This window comes from Haliotis cracherodii, unplaced genomic scaffold (genome assembly GCF_022045235.1).
Source record: "Haliotis cracherodii isolate W230 unplaced genomic scaffold, xgHalCrac1.p SCAF_12, whole genome shotgun sequence".
NCBI lineage: Eukaryota > Metazoa > Mollusca > Gastropoda > Lepetellida > Haliotidae > Haliotis > Haliotis cracherodii.
Genome location: NW_027266267.1, coordinates 44,638,729 through 44,656,449, shown reverse-complemented (window position 1 = coordinate 44,656,449; position 17,721 = coordinate 44,638,729). Strand labels below are relative to the sequence as shown.

Genomic DNA, 17,721 nt, shown 5'->3' with positions numbered 1-17,721 from the left:
GTTATTTTTAGGTGAACAGTTGAGTTGCATGTGTTTGGGACGGATGCCAACGATGAAAGCAGGGAATGATCATCATTTCGCGAACACTTCATGTCGTCACTATAACACCAAAGTTGTTGACAAGATTCAGTAAATCATGGCATATATTCGAACCTCGTTTGGGTATGGGCGTTACAATGGATATTATGCCATGAAGGAGGACAATTCCACGAAGTCCATATTTGTTCAAATATATTTAAAAGTGTATCAAAACATGATTCAGGCAAATGCTTCAGTAACAGAGAGTAAATAGTATCATCACGAACTTGCTCAAGAGTGGTAGTAGCTTATGTTATGAAATTACTTCCCTGTAATCTAAATTACTGTAATCAAAATTGACTTGTTTCTTTTCCTGTTGTTTTTTATATTGCTGACCCCTGTGACGATGGAGTTACTTTCATGCCCAGAGCACTATAGGAGTTGTGAAAGAGCAAGATTTTTGGTGATTTTCTTTGTAACATTTGACAATGAAACATTTTTGCAAAAGTTTCGCCACGTTTATTTGCAATGTCAAGCAGTAAGTTTAAATTTGTCACCTTCATTTAGAAGATTTTGAACCTATGACTTTTATCTTTTTAACCATGTTCCACACTTTGGACATGAGTGTACGTGAATTAATTTTGGAGACACAGTTTCTCTAAGCTTAGTGTTTGTTTTGTCGTCGCCTTGGCGCTAGTAATTTTAACAGTATTCAAGTTATGAACTATAGGGTGTCGGAGGTTTTCCACTTTCTTCATACACTTTCTTGCTTGTTAGCATAAAGTATCAAACCATGGTTTACGAATATGAAGATTTGCAGAGGACTTTTGATTTGCTTGGTCAGCGATATCAGTTAGTTGACTCGAAAACAACTGGATAGTATCTGGCACATTTCTGAAATTGACAGGTTGCAATATTTCGACACATAATGTTTCATATAAGGGCCAATTGGCCTCGGCAAAATTCCACCGTGATGAAAGTGGGTCCTCATCCAGTGGACAGAGGAGGAGTGATCACAGAATAAGTCCCTGTAGCTAGGTGTAAGAAGGTGCTTGAATCTTTATTAAATACACATACATTTTTTCAGAAATAAAATCCTTAATAACGTTCCCCTTGTTGTCTGTACTTGCACTTTCCCATAAAGGGTTATGTCTGTTTAAATCGCCCATGATAATGCAGGGCTTAGGGAGCTGATCATATAGATTCTGAGGATCGGATTGTCGAAGAGTAGATGAAGTGATGATATACAAAGAGCACAAAGTAAATGCGACGTGCAAGGTGAGGTGGAAAGTAACAGCTTGAAGATTAGTATTTAATTGGACATCACTGTCAATGACGTTCTGTCTGACTAAAATAGTAGAGCCTCCAGTTGCTTTATCTCTCGGAGGAGAATACGAATGGTGACAGTTGTACTGCCTTAGGTCAAATGTATCTGTATGTTAAAGATACGTCTCTTGGAGACAAACTGCTGACGGTTTATAATCTTGAACTAACATTTGTATCTAAATTATGTCCTCTGCAATTCCATGGAAGTAAAGTAGACGAATGAATCATGGTGGTTCAACGGGCGATCTCTCACGCGAACGTGAGCATAAAGAACTCAGACCTCTGCGATGATGGAGTTACTTTCATGCCCAGAGCACTATAGGAGTTGTGAAAGAGCAAGATTTGTTGGTGATTTTCTTTGTAGCATGTTCGGTCCTTTCGGGCAGTTGCAGATTGCTCAAAGACTAGTTCATATGCAGTCTGACTCTCTGCCTGAGAAGTTGATGGTGGTGCTGATTTGTCAAGTTTGATGGCAGAAGCAGTTGGCATGGGTCGATTATATTTGACATATGTTACCTCCCGTCTGAGACGAGACATATGCATATTGGGCTGGCTTAGAGACTGGTGCAGTTATTTAGTGTTGATTGAGGTGGTGATTGAGACTTAAACAGCTGTCTAGTTTCTTCAAATGTGATGTTTTCTTCGCATTTTATATTTCAGAATTTTTTTTCATTTTGCCACACAGGGTAGAATTTGGAGGGTGCCAATGTTTACCATCATATTTTGTACATTTGAGTGCTTGCTGGCACTCAGTATTCCCATGGTTGCCGCCACAGCGTTAACAAACCATTGAACGATCGTAGGAGTTAGAGTCATGGCCAAAATGTTGACCTTGAAAGCATCTGAGAGGATTGGGGACATACATCTCCACTTCCATGCTGAGATAATTAGCTTGGATTAACTGAGGTTTTGAAGATCTAGCAAATGTGTATAAGTAGGTGTAAGTTTGTTCAATAGTTGAATCAACCTTCCTCTGGTAAAACGTTTCAAAGAAGACACGAAGGCAAGATTTTTTTAACTCATCTACTATTTCATGTTCTGACATGTCAGAAACGAGTCCTGTCACGAACAATGTCTCGTATCGGCTCATGATATTAATCACTGAATTGTCTGGTCCAGGCCGATTATTTACAGAATTCCGTCATATAGCTGGAATATTGCTGAGTGCGGCGTTAAACAACAAACCAACCAACCATTGACCCAAGCATACAATTTTCACTGCTATTTTGCGGTTTAGACCCCCTGGAATATATTTCGGCGGACAATCGAGACACGTATTCTCTGACGTTGTCGTTTTATATCAAATTACACCAAACGTCGCATGTCAGATTTATATGTGTCCGCTAGAGCTAAGGCTTAATCAACGTCATAAATAGATGTTGTTGTTCTTCTTGTTCTTGTTCATGTTCTTGTTGGTTTGTTGGTTGTTTAACGCCGCACTCAGCAATATTCCACCTACATGATAGCGGTCTGTCAATAATCGAGCCGTCCAGATAATCCAGTGATTGGCATCATTAGCATTGATCCACGCCATTGGAATACGATGACATGCATCTACCAAGTCAGCGAGCCTGACCGCTCGATACCTATAGAAGCCTCTTACGACAAGCATGGGTTTTTGAAGACCTATTCTACCCCGGATCTTCACGGGTCGACAGATATCTTACAGCAAACTAAGTGAGGAGCAGGCTTATTATAAAGCTTGGATAAAGAAAGAATAATAATGTGCATAGTTATAATACTCCAAATCAACACCCTGAAGCATGCTCAAAGCGCTACATTATTTCCCCAGTGTATCCCGTACACTCGATTTTCATTCTCAGCTCCCCGGGGAGTATACAACCAAGGTAACAATGACATTATCAGGTGTTTTCAGCCAGTGCTTCAAGACACACAATATATTTCTCCGCAAGGTGGCGCCAAATCGGTTTTCGAGACCTACAATATCCAGCATTATTGTTTTACACAGATTATGATTTCCAGCATTTTCGGGAACAATCTCCGATCTGCACTGAATTCGAAGTACATTCTGATAGTCGGGTGGGGCCCTGGGATTCGAAGGGGTAATCATGGCCCAGTCGTCTAAGGCGCCGCAATTCGCTGTGCAGAGTTGCGTCCCTTGGGCACGCCATGAACCTAATATGATTGTGGGTTCGAATCCCGGTTCGCCCCGATTATGTTTCTAGGTTTGTCATCACCATACCCGTGCTCGTGGGTTTCACCGAAGTGGTAAACGTCTGAGACCTGCATCACTTCGGGCTTTCCTCCCACATTAAGCTGACACGCCGTGATATGACTGGAATACTGTTAAAACGGCGTTAAGGCCAACTCACTCAATCTTCGCATCAGTTCACCACTGTATCTAGCAGACATGGCATTTCTTGTATTACCTATTTCGTAATGTCAATGGCATAAATCGTTCGGAAAAATTACTTTGAACATAGTTCTCTTTGATCGAGGCCTCATATATACACTCTTCAAAAATGAAACGCACAGGTAGATTTTTAGTAATTTTATTGTACCTAATAAAGGCGATATATTTAATTTGATATCATAGATACAAATATGAAATTTTGGAGCTCGATAGTCACATGTTGTCGTTGTACAAAGGCATTGAAAACTGTTCATTGTCACGTCACATAAGGCCAAAAGGTTGCGCTGAACTCAGTATCTCGTGTGACCGCCCCGGGCAGCAATCACGGCTCTGCATCTCCTCGGCACTGACTGGATAAGTGTACGAATTCTGTCCTGCGGAATTCTGCGCCATTTTGCTTGTAACGCTTTGGCCAGTTGTGGGCGTGTCTGCGGCGTGTTCTGACGTTGACGTACACGTCGATCGAGTTCATCCCAGAGGTGATCGATTGGGTTGAGATCTCGACGGCCAGGGCCAGGGGTGGTGCTGGCATTATGAAGGTAGTCTACCGTGACATGATCTGTGTGGGGTTGAGCGTTGTCCTGTTGAAACAGCTCCCTCTGGCGGTCAATGGTTGGAAGAAGATGAAGTTGAAGAATTTGATTCATGCAGCGATTTGCTGTCACATTTCCCTGAACCAAAATCAAGTCATGAAACCATGACACTGCCGCCACCGAAATTGTCGAATTCACGTACACAATGTGGGGCAAAACGCTTATTTCGACGACAATAAACACCTTGTCTTCCATCTCGCCGCTGAAGAAGAAATCGTGATTCATCGCTAAACCACACTCGTCTCCAGTTTCTCAAATTCCAAGGCTGTAAGGTGTGTCACCATGGTAAGCGTCGCTGTCGATGGAGGGACGATAACTGGTCTTCTGGGTGTGGATTCCAGCCTCGCGAAGATGGTTCCTGACAGTCTGGTCCGATATCCCTCTCAAACCAGGGATGCATCCAACAGTCTCTGTAGCTGTGGCATTGCGATGATGTAGGTGCAACAGTCGAATGTAGCGATCCTGTGCAGGGGTGGTAACTCTTGGTCAGCTGGTTCTCGGGAGGTCTGCAGTGGAATTGAACTGTGTGTATCGGTCACAAAGGCGGCAAATGGTGCTGTGGTGGACGTTGAAGTGGCGTGCAACAGAAGACTGCGATTGCCCTCTTTGGATACGTCCTACCGCGATGTTCCGATCGGCAGCGCTGTGTCTCGGCATTTTCGAAATGTTGACATTTGAATGACAGATTATTGGCTTATGCTTCCCTTTTTATAGCCACTACCACGAGGTACGAATGACATAACTTGCACGTGCATTTTACGTGATTGTTTTCCTCCAAGAGTGACAACAATGCCGTTTACGTTTACGACTTTGCAAAACGACAATGACGCACCGTTTGTCGAATATCATGCCACCAACATTTTCCAATAACATATATCCAATTTATATATCGGATTTTTTGTCCAGTCAGGTTCAATGAACTACATACTACCTGTGCATGTCCTTTTTTAAGAGTGAGTGAGTATGGTTTTAAGCCGCTTTTAGCAATATTCCAGCAATATCACGGCGGGGGACACCAGAAATGGGCTTCACACATTGTACCCATGTCGGGAATCGAACCCGGGTCTTCGGCGTGACGAGCGAACGCTTTAACCACTAGGCTACCAGATGATATTTTTTCTAGATTAAAATTCCAGCTGCAAAAGGGACCGCCTCCGTGGTCTAATGGCAGAGCTTCCGCCCGGAGAGAGGAAGGTCCGGGGTTTGATCCCCTGCCGCGTCATACAAAAAGACGTTAAAAGATGGTACTTGTTGTTACCCTGTCTGGCGCTCGGCATTAAGGGGCTAAAACAAGGACTGGTCGGTTCGGAGTCAGTATACTGTGTCTGAGTGGGGTATTCATGTTAAACTGCGGCATGATATCTCAGTGTGCTAGCACTATAAATCGGACTAGTACTGTCATAGCGACTGATTTACGACACCCATTGTCTGAAGAACATTCAATTACAAAGGCTCATTACCCTGGAGCCATGACATCTATATGCCTTGAAACACTTAATTGCTATTCTTTATGAGATGCTAATCCTAATTGTTAATCCCCATTTTTCTGTATATCGACTGTCTACCATCCTGCTGATGAATTACTGTTTACATTTATATTTATAACTTACTAAATGTGACCTTGGCCATATAAGCCTTGGTCCAGAGAGATTGAAAAAAAGGAGAAAAGAAAGGTCTTACCCTTAGCCTAGCTAGGGTTAGGCTGGGTGCTCCGGGGCACCTAGACAACAACCACTACCACTATGTGCTGACCTGGCACATAGTGTCTTTTGTATGTATATATCTACATGTAAAAAGTAAAACTGTATATACCGCAAGCCATCGTCTCCAAGTTGTCACTTCCTACTGAGAACCATACGTCGACCCCTTGCATACATGTATATGAGTATGCAAATTATTCATTAATCAACGTCAGACCGCCACGCGTTGTTAGTACAAACAGACACACACACACACACACACACACACACACACACACACACACACACACACACACACCTCACCTCACCAACTGCAAAAGATGACATGGTTGTTACCTTGGATACAAAATGTTTACCTGGGTTATCTTTCGCTATCAGCCTTACACCGATCACGAAGTACATAACTATTCTCGCACATGTCAAAATCCCATGTCTAAGGTGGCAAGGTGTGATTCACATGAGATTAGGGATCCAATCACATACGTCGCCTACCATCTGATGCTGAGGATGCGATATACAGGTGCTGTGATCTTTCTGTCAACTGTCGTCTCATGGACATCATCCGACATCCCCTTCCGTAACGCCTCCCTCCCCTGGCAGGTGCGTGTGGAGGATGTGGTGGGGAGACTGACCATCCAGGAGATTCAGGCCCAGCTGGCCAGTGGTCAGGGAGCTACCCCACCAATCAGCAGATTAGGCATTGGGGAATACTCTTGGTGGACCAACTGTGGTCGGGGGGATGTCGGACAGAACTCTACGGCCTTCCCCCAGGCCATTGGCATTGGAGCATCCTTTGAGTGAGTCAATTTCATACTCTCAGAAAACATATTCCCGTTCACCTTTTGTCAGTTTTTACCGTATGTGGGATGGACTCATCTTATTTCTCAATCGGTTTTTTTCTCTTTTGTTGTAAGACGCAGGTTGTTTCTCGATGACCGTTTTAAGACGAACACTCGGATCGAGCCAAACAATAATCCGGTGAACATTATCTTCCTTAATGGATTGAATGTTTTGTTCAGGACACTCAGTAAAAAAATTACCCCTTAAGATCCGGGTTAGAATAGGCCTTCAACAACACATGCTTGTACGAAGGTGACCAACATAATCGGATGGTCAGGCTCGCTGACTTGGTTGATGCATGCCATCGGTCCAAATTGCGTGGATCGATGCTCATGATGTCAATCACTGGATTGTCTGGTCCAGACTGGATTATTTACAGACCGGAGACCGCCTCCGTGGTCTATTGGTAGAGCATCCGCCCGGAGAGCGGAAGGTCCGGGGTTCGATCCCCAGCCTCGTCATACCTAAAGACGTTAAAAGATGGTACTTGTTGTTACCCTGTCTGGCGCTCGGCATTAAGGTGTTAAAACAAGGACTGGTCTGCTCGGTGTCAGTATACTGTGTCTGAATGGGGTATTCATGTAAAACTGCAGCATGGTATCCCAGTGGGCTAGCACTATAAATCGGCATCAGTCCGGACTAGTACAAGCAGCCACACACACACACACACACGTGCATGCACGTCGCTATATAAGTGCAATAATCTTGGACGCGACGTTAAACCCCATTTCACCTCACCTCACCTCACCTCACCTCACCTCACCTCACCTCACCTCACCTCACCTCACCTGTTTACAGACCGCCGGCATATAGCTGGAATATTGCTGAGTGCGGCGTAAAACAACAAACAAACAAACAAAGATTATCAAATGGAATATATCAAAAGGTCGGTCTCTGAAAACGATGAGGGGATGTCTTTGCAATATGAGTAATAATTGGCTATTCCACAACTGGAAACGCACACTTCCACGTTATGAAGACAATAACTGGAATCTTCAACAACACAATTTAATCACACACTAACCTTTCCTTTGTCGACAGATTTTATAATGTAAATATATGTATTATTACTGTATAATTTTGGGGGGCGGTCGGGTAGCCTAATGGTTAAAGCGTTCGCTCGTCACGCCGAAGACCCGGGTTCGATTCCCGACATGGGTACAATGTGTGAAGCCCATTTCTGGTGTCCCCAACCGTGATATTGCTGGAATCCTGCTAACAGCGGCATAAAACCATACTCACTCACTCACTCACTCACTCACTTGCTAATTTGATTTAGTCAGGACATGGATGAAATATTGCAATTGCCGACGTGAAGTATTCACTTATTTACCCAATTAAGCACACTAAAGGTGATATCAAAGTCTGTGTCTCCAATTGTCCACTTCAAAAGAATCTTGTATTTTTATTGTATTTCTATTTCTACGTTTTTGTTGATAAATGCTCTGAAATACGATTGGTAAGACAATTAGAATGCTAGAGAATAAGTCGTATATAGTGTCAATGAGATCATGTTGAATATCACATTTGTTGTTTAACGCCGCACTCGGCAATATTCACCTATATGACGAAGGTCTGTAAATAATCTGGACCAAATAATCCAGTGATTCACATCATTAGCATCGATCTGCGCAATGGGGTCACGGTGACCATCAGTTGACTCTTGCGATCACCAGTCGCCTTTTACGGCAAGCATGGTTTGCCTAAGACTTATTCTACCCCGGATCTTCATGGGTCGAATATCATATTTAATTCTATGTTACGGCAAATGGTGATGCCTCAATATATTAGACTGGACATGAATTCCATAATGATGTTAAGTGTTTTATGTAACTTGGCCACAATATATGTCGTGTAAGAATGTGTATTTCTTTAATTAATGTTTGAATAATGTCACACCATTAGTTTCATCTAAATACGGCTCCTCTGTTCGGGTAGTAATAAAAGTAATTTCTAGTTAAACACCACTTGGCACGAACAGAACTATCTTTCTAGAACTTGACCGCCTCCGTGGTCTTAGTGGTAGAGCGTCCGCCCGGAGAGAGAAAGGTCCGGGGTTCGTTCCCCGGCCGCGCCATAGCAAAAGACGTTAAAAGGTGGTACTTGTTGTTACCCTGTCTGGCGCTCGGCATTAAGGGGCTAAAACAAGGACTGGTCGGTTCGGAGTCAGTATACTTAGTCTGAGTGGGGTATTCATGTTAAACTGCAGCGTGGTATCTCAGTGAGCTAGCACTATAAATCGGCATCAGTCTGGACTAGTAGAAGCAGGCACATAAACACATACACGTGCATGCACGTCTCTATATAAGTGCAATAATCTTGGACGCGACGTTAAACCCCATTTCACCTCACCACCTTTCTAGAACTTCTTATGGTCAAATAGATAATCAGGCGGAACATGACCGAATCAAAAGCTAATGAATGTCGTCTTCTGCATTGAATAAATTCTGTCGAATTCACAAGTAAACATGGACTTGTGTAGAGAATCATAATTAATCCGTTATGAACGGAAATACTTGTGTTTTATTCAGTATGTTATGCTAACGCACGTGATATTTGGTACGTTTTCCTCAAAGAAAGCGGGGGCACGGGTGGCCCAGTCGTCTAAGGCGTCGCGTTTCGCTGTGCTGAGTTGCTTCCCTTGGGCACACCAGAAACCTATGATTGTGGGTTTGAATACCAGTTCGCCCCGATTATGTTTTTAGGTTCGTCAGCACCATGCCCGTGCACGTTGGTTTCACCGAAGTGGTAAACGTCTGAGGCCTGCATCACTTCGGGCTTTCCTCCCACATTAAGCTGACACGCCGTGATATGACTGGAATACTGTTAAAATTAGCTTGCGGCGCCTTAAACGACTGGGCCACCCGTGCTCCCCAGTAATTGTTTGAAGAAAGAAAGCACCTGTGAAGATGAATATCATCTATAAAATTTACTTTTTTAGTGTAGTTCATAGATAGTTTTGTATCCATATTTTCAGTAATCATGATTATATGTCTATCAGGCAATGTTATTACGGCAACCTGTATCACAATATTATGTTCCTTGCTCAAGAGGTTGGTATTATAATCTGGGCCTATGTTACGCGACGAATGAATCGCTTGAGTCTCTAACTATTGACTCACAATGATGCCATCCTGGTCCTGCCACCATTCTGGTGACCACGGGGGGGCACGGGTGGCCCAGTCGTCTAAGGCGCCGCGATTCGCACTGCAGAATTGCGTCCCTTGGGCACGCCAGAAACCTATGATTGTGGGTTCGAATCCCGGTTCGCCCCGATTATGTTTCTAGGTTTGTCAGCACCATACCCGTGCTCGTGGGTTTCACCGAAGTGGTAAACGTCTTAGACCTGCATCACTTCAGGCTTTCCTTCCACATTAAGCTGACACGCCGCGATATAACTGGAATACTGTTAAAAGCGGCGTTAAACCAAACTCACTCACTCACTCTGGTGACCACACTGGAAACATATTCGTAAATTATCTTCAGCAAAGACCTGATCTACCGAGTGGCGGAGGCAAGCAGTACTGAGGTTCGGGCCTACTACAACTACTTCGTGAAGACGGGGTCCATGGGCATCCACAAGGCTCTCAGCTGCTGGAATCCCAACATGGACCTCTACAGAGACCCTCGCTGGGGCAGAGGACAGGTAAGTTACAGTGAGTGAGTGAGTGAGTGATTGAGTGATTGAGTGAGTGATTGAGTGATTGAGTGAGTGATTGAGTGATTGAGTGAGTGATTGAGTGAGTGATTGAGTGATTGAGTGAGTGAGTGAGTATGGTTTTACGCCGCTTTTAGCAATATTCCAGCAATATCACGGCGGGGGACACCAGAAATGGGCTTCACACATTGTACCCATGTTACCCTGTTACACTACAGACACTCACAGAGCGGCTATATAGGTTGTGGGAGCCAAGTGGCCCAGTTGACGAAGATGCTCTTGATCGAAGTTCTAATACCAACTCACTCACTCACTCACTCACTCACTCACTTACTGGGTGTAAAAGGCCCCTCGTAACTTATGCTTGCCAAACTGAAAAAGCTGGCTTCATCGTAACGTCAAAACTGGGAGTTTTCGCTACTTTATCGACTTGTGTTCATATGTTTGATATTTCAACTCAATAGAAAGAAATTATTATTTTGGATGAAAGGAAACTCTAAGCGAAGACCCTTACCACGCTGGTGAGATGGGATTCCAGCACGTGAAAGGTCTCCAAGGTAACCACCCACGCTATGTCAGAACCACTTCCGCCTGTAAACACTTAGATGTGTCAGACGGACCGGAAGACTGGCCTGTTGACGCTCATGTATTCCATGCAAAGGTATGTCATATTTTACCACATGGTCGATACTCTACTATTTATTTATTTTCTAATGCTACGTATGACCCATTTGTGTTTTTCAAATCATCATCATCATCATCATCATCATCATCATCATCTTCTTCTTCACCTTCATCATCATCGTCGTCGTCATCATCTTCACCATCGTCGTCATCGTATCAACATTGCTATCATTGTCATTATCATCGTTATTATCATTATTATGTTTATTATTATTGATATAATTAAATAGATATCTTTTTTAATAACATAATGATTTACATCAGTACCTAACTATATTTCGTGCTCTTTTTCATCATTTATTTCTGCTCTTAATTGCTTTTATTGATCTTAGTTCGTTGTGTCTGTTCATGAGCTCAGATGCTATACCCAGTGTTTAAGACCAATCAATTTACTCTGTATGTAGTGATTTGAACAATGATTGTGATTGATTGAGTTTGATTTTACGCCGCTTTTAGCAATATTCCAGCAATATCACGGCGGGGGACACCAGAAATGGGCTTCACACATTTTACCCATGTCGGGAATCGAACCCGGGTCTTCGGCGTGACGAGCGAACGCTTTAACCACTAGGCTACCCGACCGCCCCGATTTGAACAATGAGGGGTACAGAACAGTATTTTATGGTTGCAACTATTTGTTTTGTTTTGACACTGTTTTTCTTTATAAATAGGGGCATGATGTTTTACATCATTAATATATTTATTTTCACCACACAAAACACTGAAGAGAACATGAAAGGCAAAAATTGGTCCTTGTTTTACGTTTTTATTTGTCTGCTTTTATTCTCATTCACTGCCTCAGCGGTTTCGTATAGCTTACAAATTTTAGAATTGTAGAGTGCGGCATTAACCAACAACCATACACATAAATTCACTGCCTTAACTTGACGGGCATTTTTTCAGCATTATGACCATATGACATAGATTGCAATTGATACTCACTTGTAATATGTTAAGGAAGAGAATTTATGGATGTCAACTTTTTTATTCTGAGGAACACAAATTTCCCAGTATATATTTACTCCTTCATCAGAATTTCGAAAAGGAAATGAGAAAAAGACCCTCACACTTTAACATTTCTTGGGGTAATCCATCCTTTGCCGAGTTTCAGATTGGAATAGGAAGTGATTTCGTCTGATAAACCATCAATAAAAGACAGTCTACAGTTTTCACAAGAATGGTTACCACGGTAACCGTGAACAAATTCAGAAGAATTTTCTGTCGTGGAAGGGTTCAAGAAGTTCTTACATAGGATGTCCAAACGTCAGGTGATATTGCCGTCACTTGTTCAGTTTATTGTATAACCTATTTCTGGTTTCATGAAAACATGCAATTGTCTTGCAATTGTCGAAGCAGGTTACTACATTTTGATTACAGTAGCTATATTTCTCATTTCGACATAAATACATACGAACCAGGAATTGAGTGATGTCTCAAGGGAGTTTGTGTAGGTTTCAGAACGAGACTTCAGAAGCTACTTCCTGCCTTCCTTCAGGAAATGTGCAGAGGCTGGATCGTTCGGCTTCCACTGCTCCCTCAACTTGTGAGACCATCTTGTGTTTGTATTTCTAAATATTCCTCACTTGTGAAAACATCTAGGTCTCGTGTTTCTAAATATTCCTAACTCGTGAAGCCATCTAGGTCTCGTGTTTCTAAATATTCCTAACTTGTTAAGCCATCTAGGTCTCGTGTTTCTAAATATTCCTAACTTGTGAAGCCATCTAGGTCTCGTGTTTCTAAATATTCCAACTTTTGAGACCACATTGTTCTTGTATTTCTAAACACACATAACTTGTGAAGCAATTTTGTTCTCGTTTTTCTAAACACACATAACTTGTGAAGCCATCTTGATCTCGTATTTCTAAACACACATTACTTGTGAAGCCATCTTGATCTCGTAGTTTTAAACACACATTACTTGTAGAGAAATCTTGGACTCGTATTTCTAAACGCTTCAGTTTTGTGAAGGCATCTTGGTCTCGTATTTCTAAACACACATAACTTGTGAAGGCATCTTGGTCTCGTATTTCTAAACACACATAACTTGTGAAGCCATGTTGGTGTCGTTTTTCTAAACACACATAACTTGTGAAGCCAGCCTGATCTCGTATTTCTAAACACACATAACTCGTGGAGCCAGCCTTATCTCGTATTTCTAAATGCGCCTAACATCTGAGACCATCCTGTTCCTGTTTTGTGATGTAAAACCCATGAAATCAAGTCCCAGCTTTCTGTTACAGTTATCGTCACACATCATACGATATTCTTTTATTTGACAGTGATTAGCTGTGCTTTTAGAACATAATTCTTATGATTATGGACAATTGACACTTTGATTTATTTTAAATCATATCTAAGATTGTTACTGACCCACGGGCCCATCTGATCAAACACCGCGTGCTTCTTGGTCAGCTACAGAGTGAAACAATAGCTGAAGATTCTCTTTTTGGAAAAAAAACAATATTTAAAACTTCGAATATTTTTAACGACTGTATGACTAAATTTATTGGAAGAAAATGGAGGGATATATATTGTCCTGCCGTGTTCCAGCATCAACGGTGTCCCCGCCTGTGCGAACAAGAAGCTACTGACAGATATAGTCAGAGGGGAGTGGAACTTCACAGGATACGTAGCAGCAGATTCTGCAGCTCTCGTCAACATGATCCAGAGGCAGCACTACTTCAACAACACCGTCGACGCCGCGGCAGGCTGTCTGAACGCTGGGTGTGGCCTCGAGGTGCAGGAGGGTGATCTAAGAGTGTATGACTCTATCAGTGAGTGAACACAGTAATAATCGTCAAGGTTTAGATGCTTGTCTCAAAGTGAAGTGATTAGCCTATGGGTGTGGATGCTTGTCTAAGGGTGTGGACAGTAAAATATGAGACGAGGGTGTGACCTCGAGATGCAGGATGATGGTGATCTAAGAGCGTATGACTCTATCAGTGAGTGAAAACAATAATAATCGTCAAGGTTTAGATGCTTGTCTCAAAGTGAAGAGATTAGCCTATGGGTGTGGATGCTTGTCTAAGGGTGTGGACAGTAACATATAAGACGAGGGTGTGGCCTCGAGATGCAGGATGGTGATCTAAGAGTGTATGACTCTATCAGTGAGTGAACACAATAATAATCGTCAAGGTTTAGATGCTTGTCTCAAAGTGAAGAGATTAGCCTATGGGTGTGGATGCTTGTCTAAGGGTGTGGACAGTAACATATAAGACGAGGGTGTGGCCTCGAGATGCAGGATGGTGATCTAAGAGTGTATGACTCTATCAGTGAGTGAACACAATAATAATCGTCAAGGTTAAGATGCTTGTCTCTAAGTGTTGAGGCTTGCCTATGGGTGTGGATGCTTGTCTAAGGGCGTGGATGCTTGTCTAAGGGTGTTGATGATTGTATGGTTGCTTGTCTAAGGGTGTGGATGCTTATTTAAGGGCGTGGATGCTTGTGTGGATGCTTGTCTAAGGGTGTGGATGCTTGTCTAAGGGTGTGGATGCTTGTCTAAGGGTGTGGATGCTTGTCTAAGGGTGTGGATGCTTGTCTAAGGGCGTGGATGCTTGTCTAAGGGTGTGGATGCTTGTCTAAGGGCGTGGATGCTTGTCTAAGGGTGCGGATGCTTGTCTAAGGGCGTGAATGCTTGTCTAAGGGTGCGGATGCTTGTCTAAGGGTGTGGATGCTTGTCTAAGGGCGTGGATGCTTGTCTAAGGGTGTGGATGCTTGTCCAAGGGTGCGGATGCTTGTCTAAGGGCGTGAATGCTTGTCTAAGGGCATGAATGCTTGTCTAAGGGTGTGGATGCTTGTCTAAGGGTGTGGATGCTTGTCTAAGGGCGTGAATGCTTGTCGAAGGGTGTGGATGCTTGTCTTAGGGCGTGGATGCTTGTCTAAGGGCGTGAATGCTTGTCAAAGGGTGTGGACAGTAAAATATAAGACGAGGGAGTTATCTGCCAAGTCACGTATCACGCCTGTCCGAAAATGAACATATCTTGTGTTTCATTAAAATCAACAGATTGCAAATCGCACCCCTCTCACATGTCTACTATGACTGGTGTCATATTTCCTTGCGAGTTATCTTTGACGATGGCTAGTATTACTGAACTGTTTTTTTCCGTAGAGACATATTTATGTCAGGCACTGTAGACAAGCAAGTGGGTTTTTCCAAAGTGAGTGAGAGTGAGTTTGGTTTTATGGCGAGATTAGCAATATTCCAGCAATATCACGACAGGGGACACCAGAAATGGGCTTCGCACATTGTACCCACATGGGGAATCGAACCCAGGTCTTTGGCGTCACGAGCGAACGCTTTAACCCCTAGACTGCCTTTTTCCCAAAGTGGCGTAGGTAATATAGGGACCTACTATTACAAAGGCACTTCTTTGTTTTTCATTGCTTGTGAAGGCATCATGTTTTCGTATTCATGAAATGTCACAAATACTTACAGATTACGTTTTTCCATTGTATATATCACAGATGGCATTCAAACATTGACTTGTATAAGGTCTCAATTTGTGACCTGATACACGACTTTAAAATGACTGTATGTGATATCTAGAATAACCGTTTACTCAGAATTAGATTACACCTGCCCAGGTATAATTAATTCAGTCAGGACAATACCCGGTAATTCGCGATAGATCCTTTATATGGCTAGCCCTTGAAGATCCTTGTTGGAACCTTCTTCAGTGAGAAGGCAGCTGGTGGGATCAAGGGGTATGGCTAACTGACTGACCAATATACTGACCAGTTATGTCAATCACTGGATTGTCTGATCCAGACTTGAAGATCCTTTTTTTAACCTTCTTCAGCGAGAAGGCGGCTAGGGTTCAAGGGGTATGACTTACTGACTGACCAATATACTGACCAGTTATGTCAATCACCGGATTGTCTGATCCAAACATGAATAGTCCTGTATTCTTATATTGACTTGGTTGATAGATGTCATCATATCTCTACTGAATAGAACGATACTCGTTATGTCAATCACTGGATTGCCTGGTCCAGACTCTAATCTTTAATCTTAATAGACTTGGTTCCTACATGTCATCGTATAGAAATTGAATAGATCGATACTCGTTATGTCAATCACTGTGTCTGGTCCAGACTCGAATATTCACATATCGCTGTTATATAGCTAGAATATTGTTGAGTACGGCGTTGAACAATATAAAAAGTAATCTTACCGCCATGTTATTGTTTACAGTTGATGCCATACATCAGAACAAAGTATCCGAGGCTTTTGTCCGGGAGCAGATGAAACCCCTCCTCTACACCAGACTCAGACTCGGAGAGTTCGACCCCCGGGAAATGAACCCTTACAACTACCTCGACATTGATGACGTCGTGCTGAGCTCCACACACCGACAGCTGGCTGTAGAGGCAGCGATCAAGAGTTTCGTCCTGCTGAAAAATACCAATAACTTCTTACCTATCAAAACACGTTATAACCACGTTGCTGTGAGTTTCATTGGAACTTCTGGATTAGACGTATAGGTTAGGAACCAACGTCTCGATGTAAAGACTAAAAGCAAAATACGCTGCTGAAATTAGATTTTAATTCTTTTGACCAGTATGTGATTTTTAGCACAGCACAGCCAGACAGTGTATAATTCAGTTATAATTGTTTACATGAATTACCTGTTATGGACTTACTTCAAATATTTCCTTCAAAACTGATTCTAATTTCTTGAGAATTTTTCAAAACAGATGAAAACAGAAATAGAATGCGGCCGAGTTTAATGCCTCAAGTCACATCTGGGAATGCTCAAACTCCTTCAAAATTGACCAATAAACTCATTCCTTTTTCTTAAGACATTATCATTACGGATACATACTGAAATAGAATGCGGCCGAGTTTAATGCTTCAAGTCACATCTGGGAATGCCCAAACTCCTTCAAAATTGACCAATAAACTCATTCCTATTTCTTAAGACATTATCAATACGGATGAAAAAAAGAAATAAAATTCGTCCGTTTTTAATGCTTCAAGTCACATCGGGAAATGCTCAAACTCCTTAAAAATTGACCAATAAACTCATTCCTATTTCTTAAGACATTATCATTACAGATACATACTGAAATAGAATGCGGCCGAGTTTAATGCTTCAAGTCACATCTGGGAATGCTCAAACTCCTTCAAAATTGACCAATAAACTCATTCCTATTTCTTAAGACATTATCATTACAGATACATACTGAAATAGAATGCGGCCGAGTTTAATGCCTCAAGTCACATCTGGGAATGCTCAAACTCCTTCAAAATTGACCAATAAACTCATTCCTTTTTCTTAAGACATTATCATTACGGATACATACTGAAATAGAATGCGGCCGAGTTTAATGCTTCAAGTCACATCTGGGAATGCCCAAACTCCTTCAAAATTGACCAATAAACTCATTCCTATTTCTTAAGACATTATCAATACGGATGAAAAAAAGAAATAAAATTCGTCCGTTTTTAATGCTTCAAGTCACATCGGGAAATGCTCAAACTCCTTAAAAATTGACCAATAAACTCATTCCTATTTCTTAAGACAT

The 17,721-nt window shown here is 42.3% G+C and overlaps 1 protein-coding gene across 1 annotated transcript in view; it reads left to right on the top strand.

Moving 5' to 3' along the window:
- Positions 1–6,485: 6,485 nt before the first annotated feature.
- The window catches only part of LOC139457927 (uncharacterized), a 92,912-nt gene continuing 81,676 nt past the window's right edge, over positions 6,486–17,721 (top strand). Inside the window, exons 1-6 of the mRNA XM_071239270.1 lie at positions 6,486–6,808; positions 10,338–10,497; positions 11,000–11,170; positions 12,645–12,736; positions 13,744–13,967; positions 16,388–16,641. Coding sequence (XP_071095371.1) covers positions 6,510–6,808; positions 10,338–10,497; positions 11,000–11,170; positions 12,645–12,736; positions 13,744–13,967; positions 16,388–16,641 — 1,200 coding nt within the window. The 5' untranslated portion in view covers positions 6,486–6,509. The remainder of the gene's footprint in view (positions 6,809–10,337; positions 10,498–10,999; positions 11,171–12,644; positions 12,737–13,743; positions 13,968–16,387; positions 16,642–17,721) is intronic.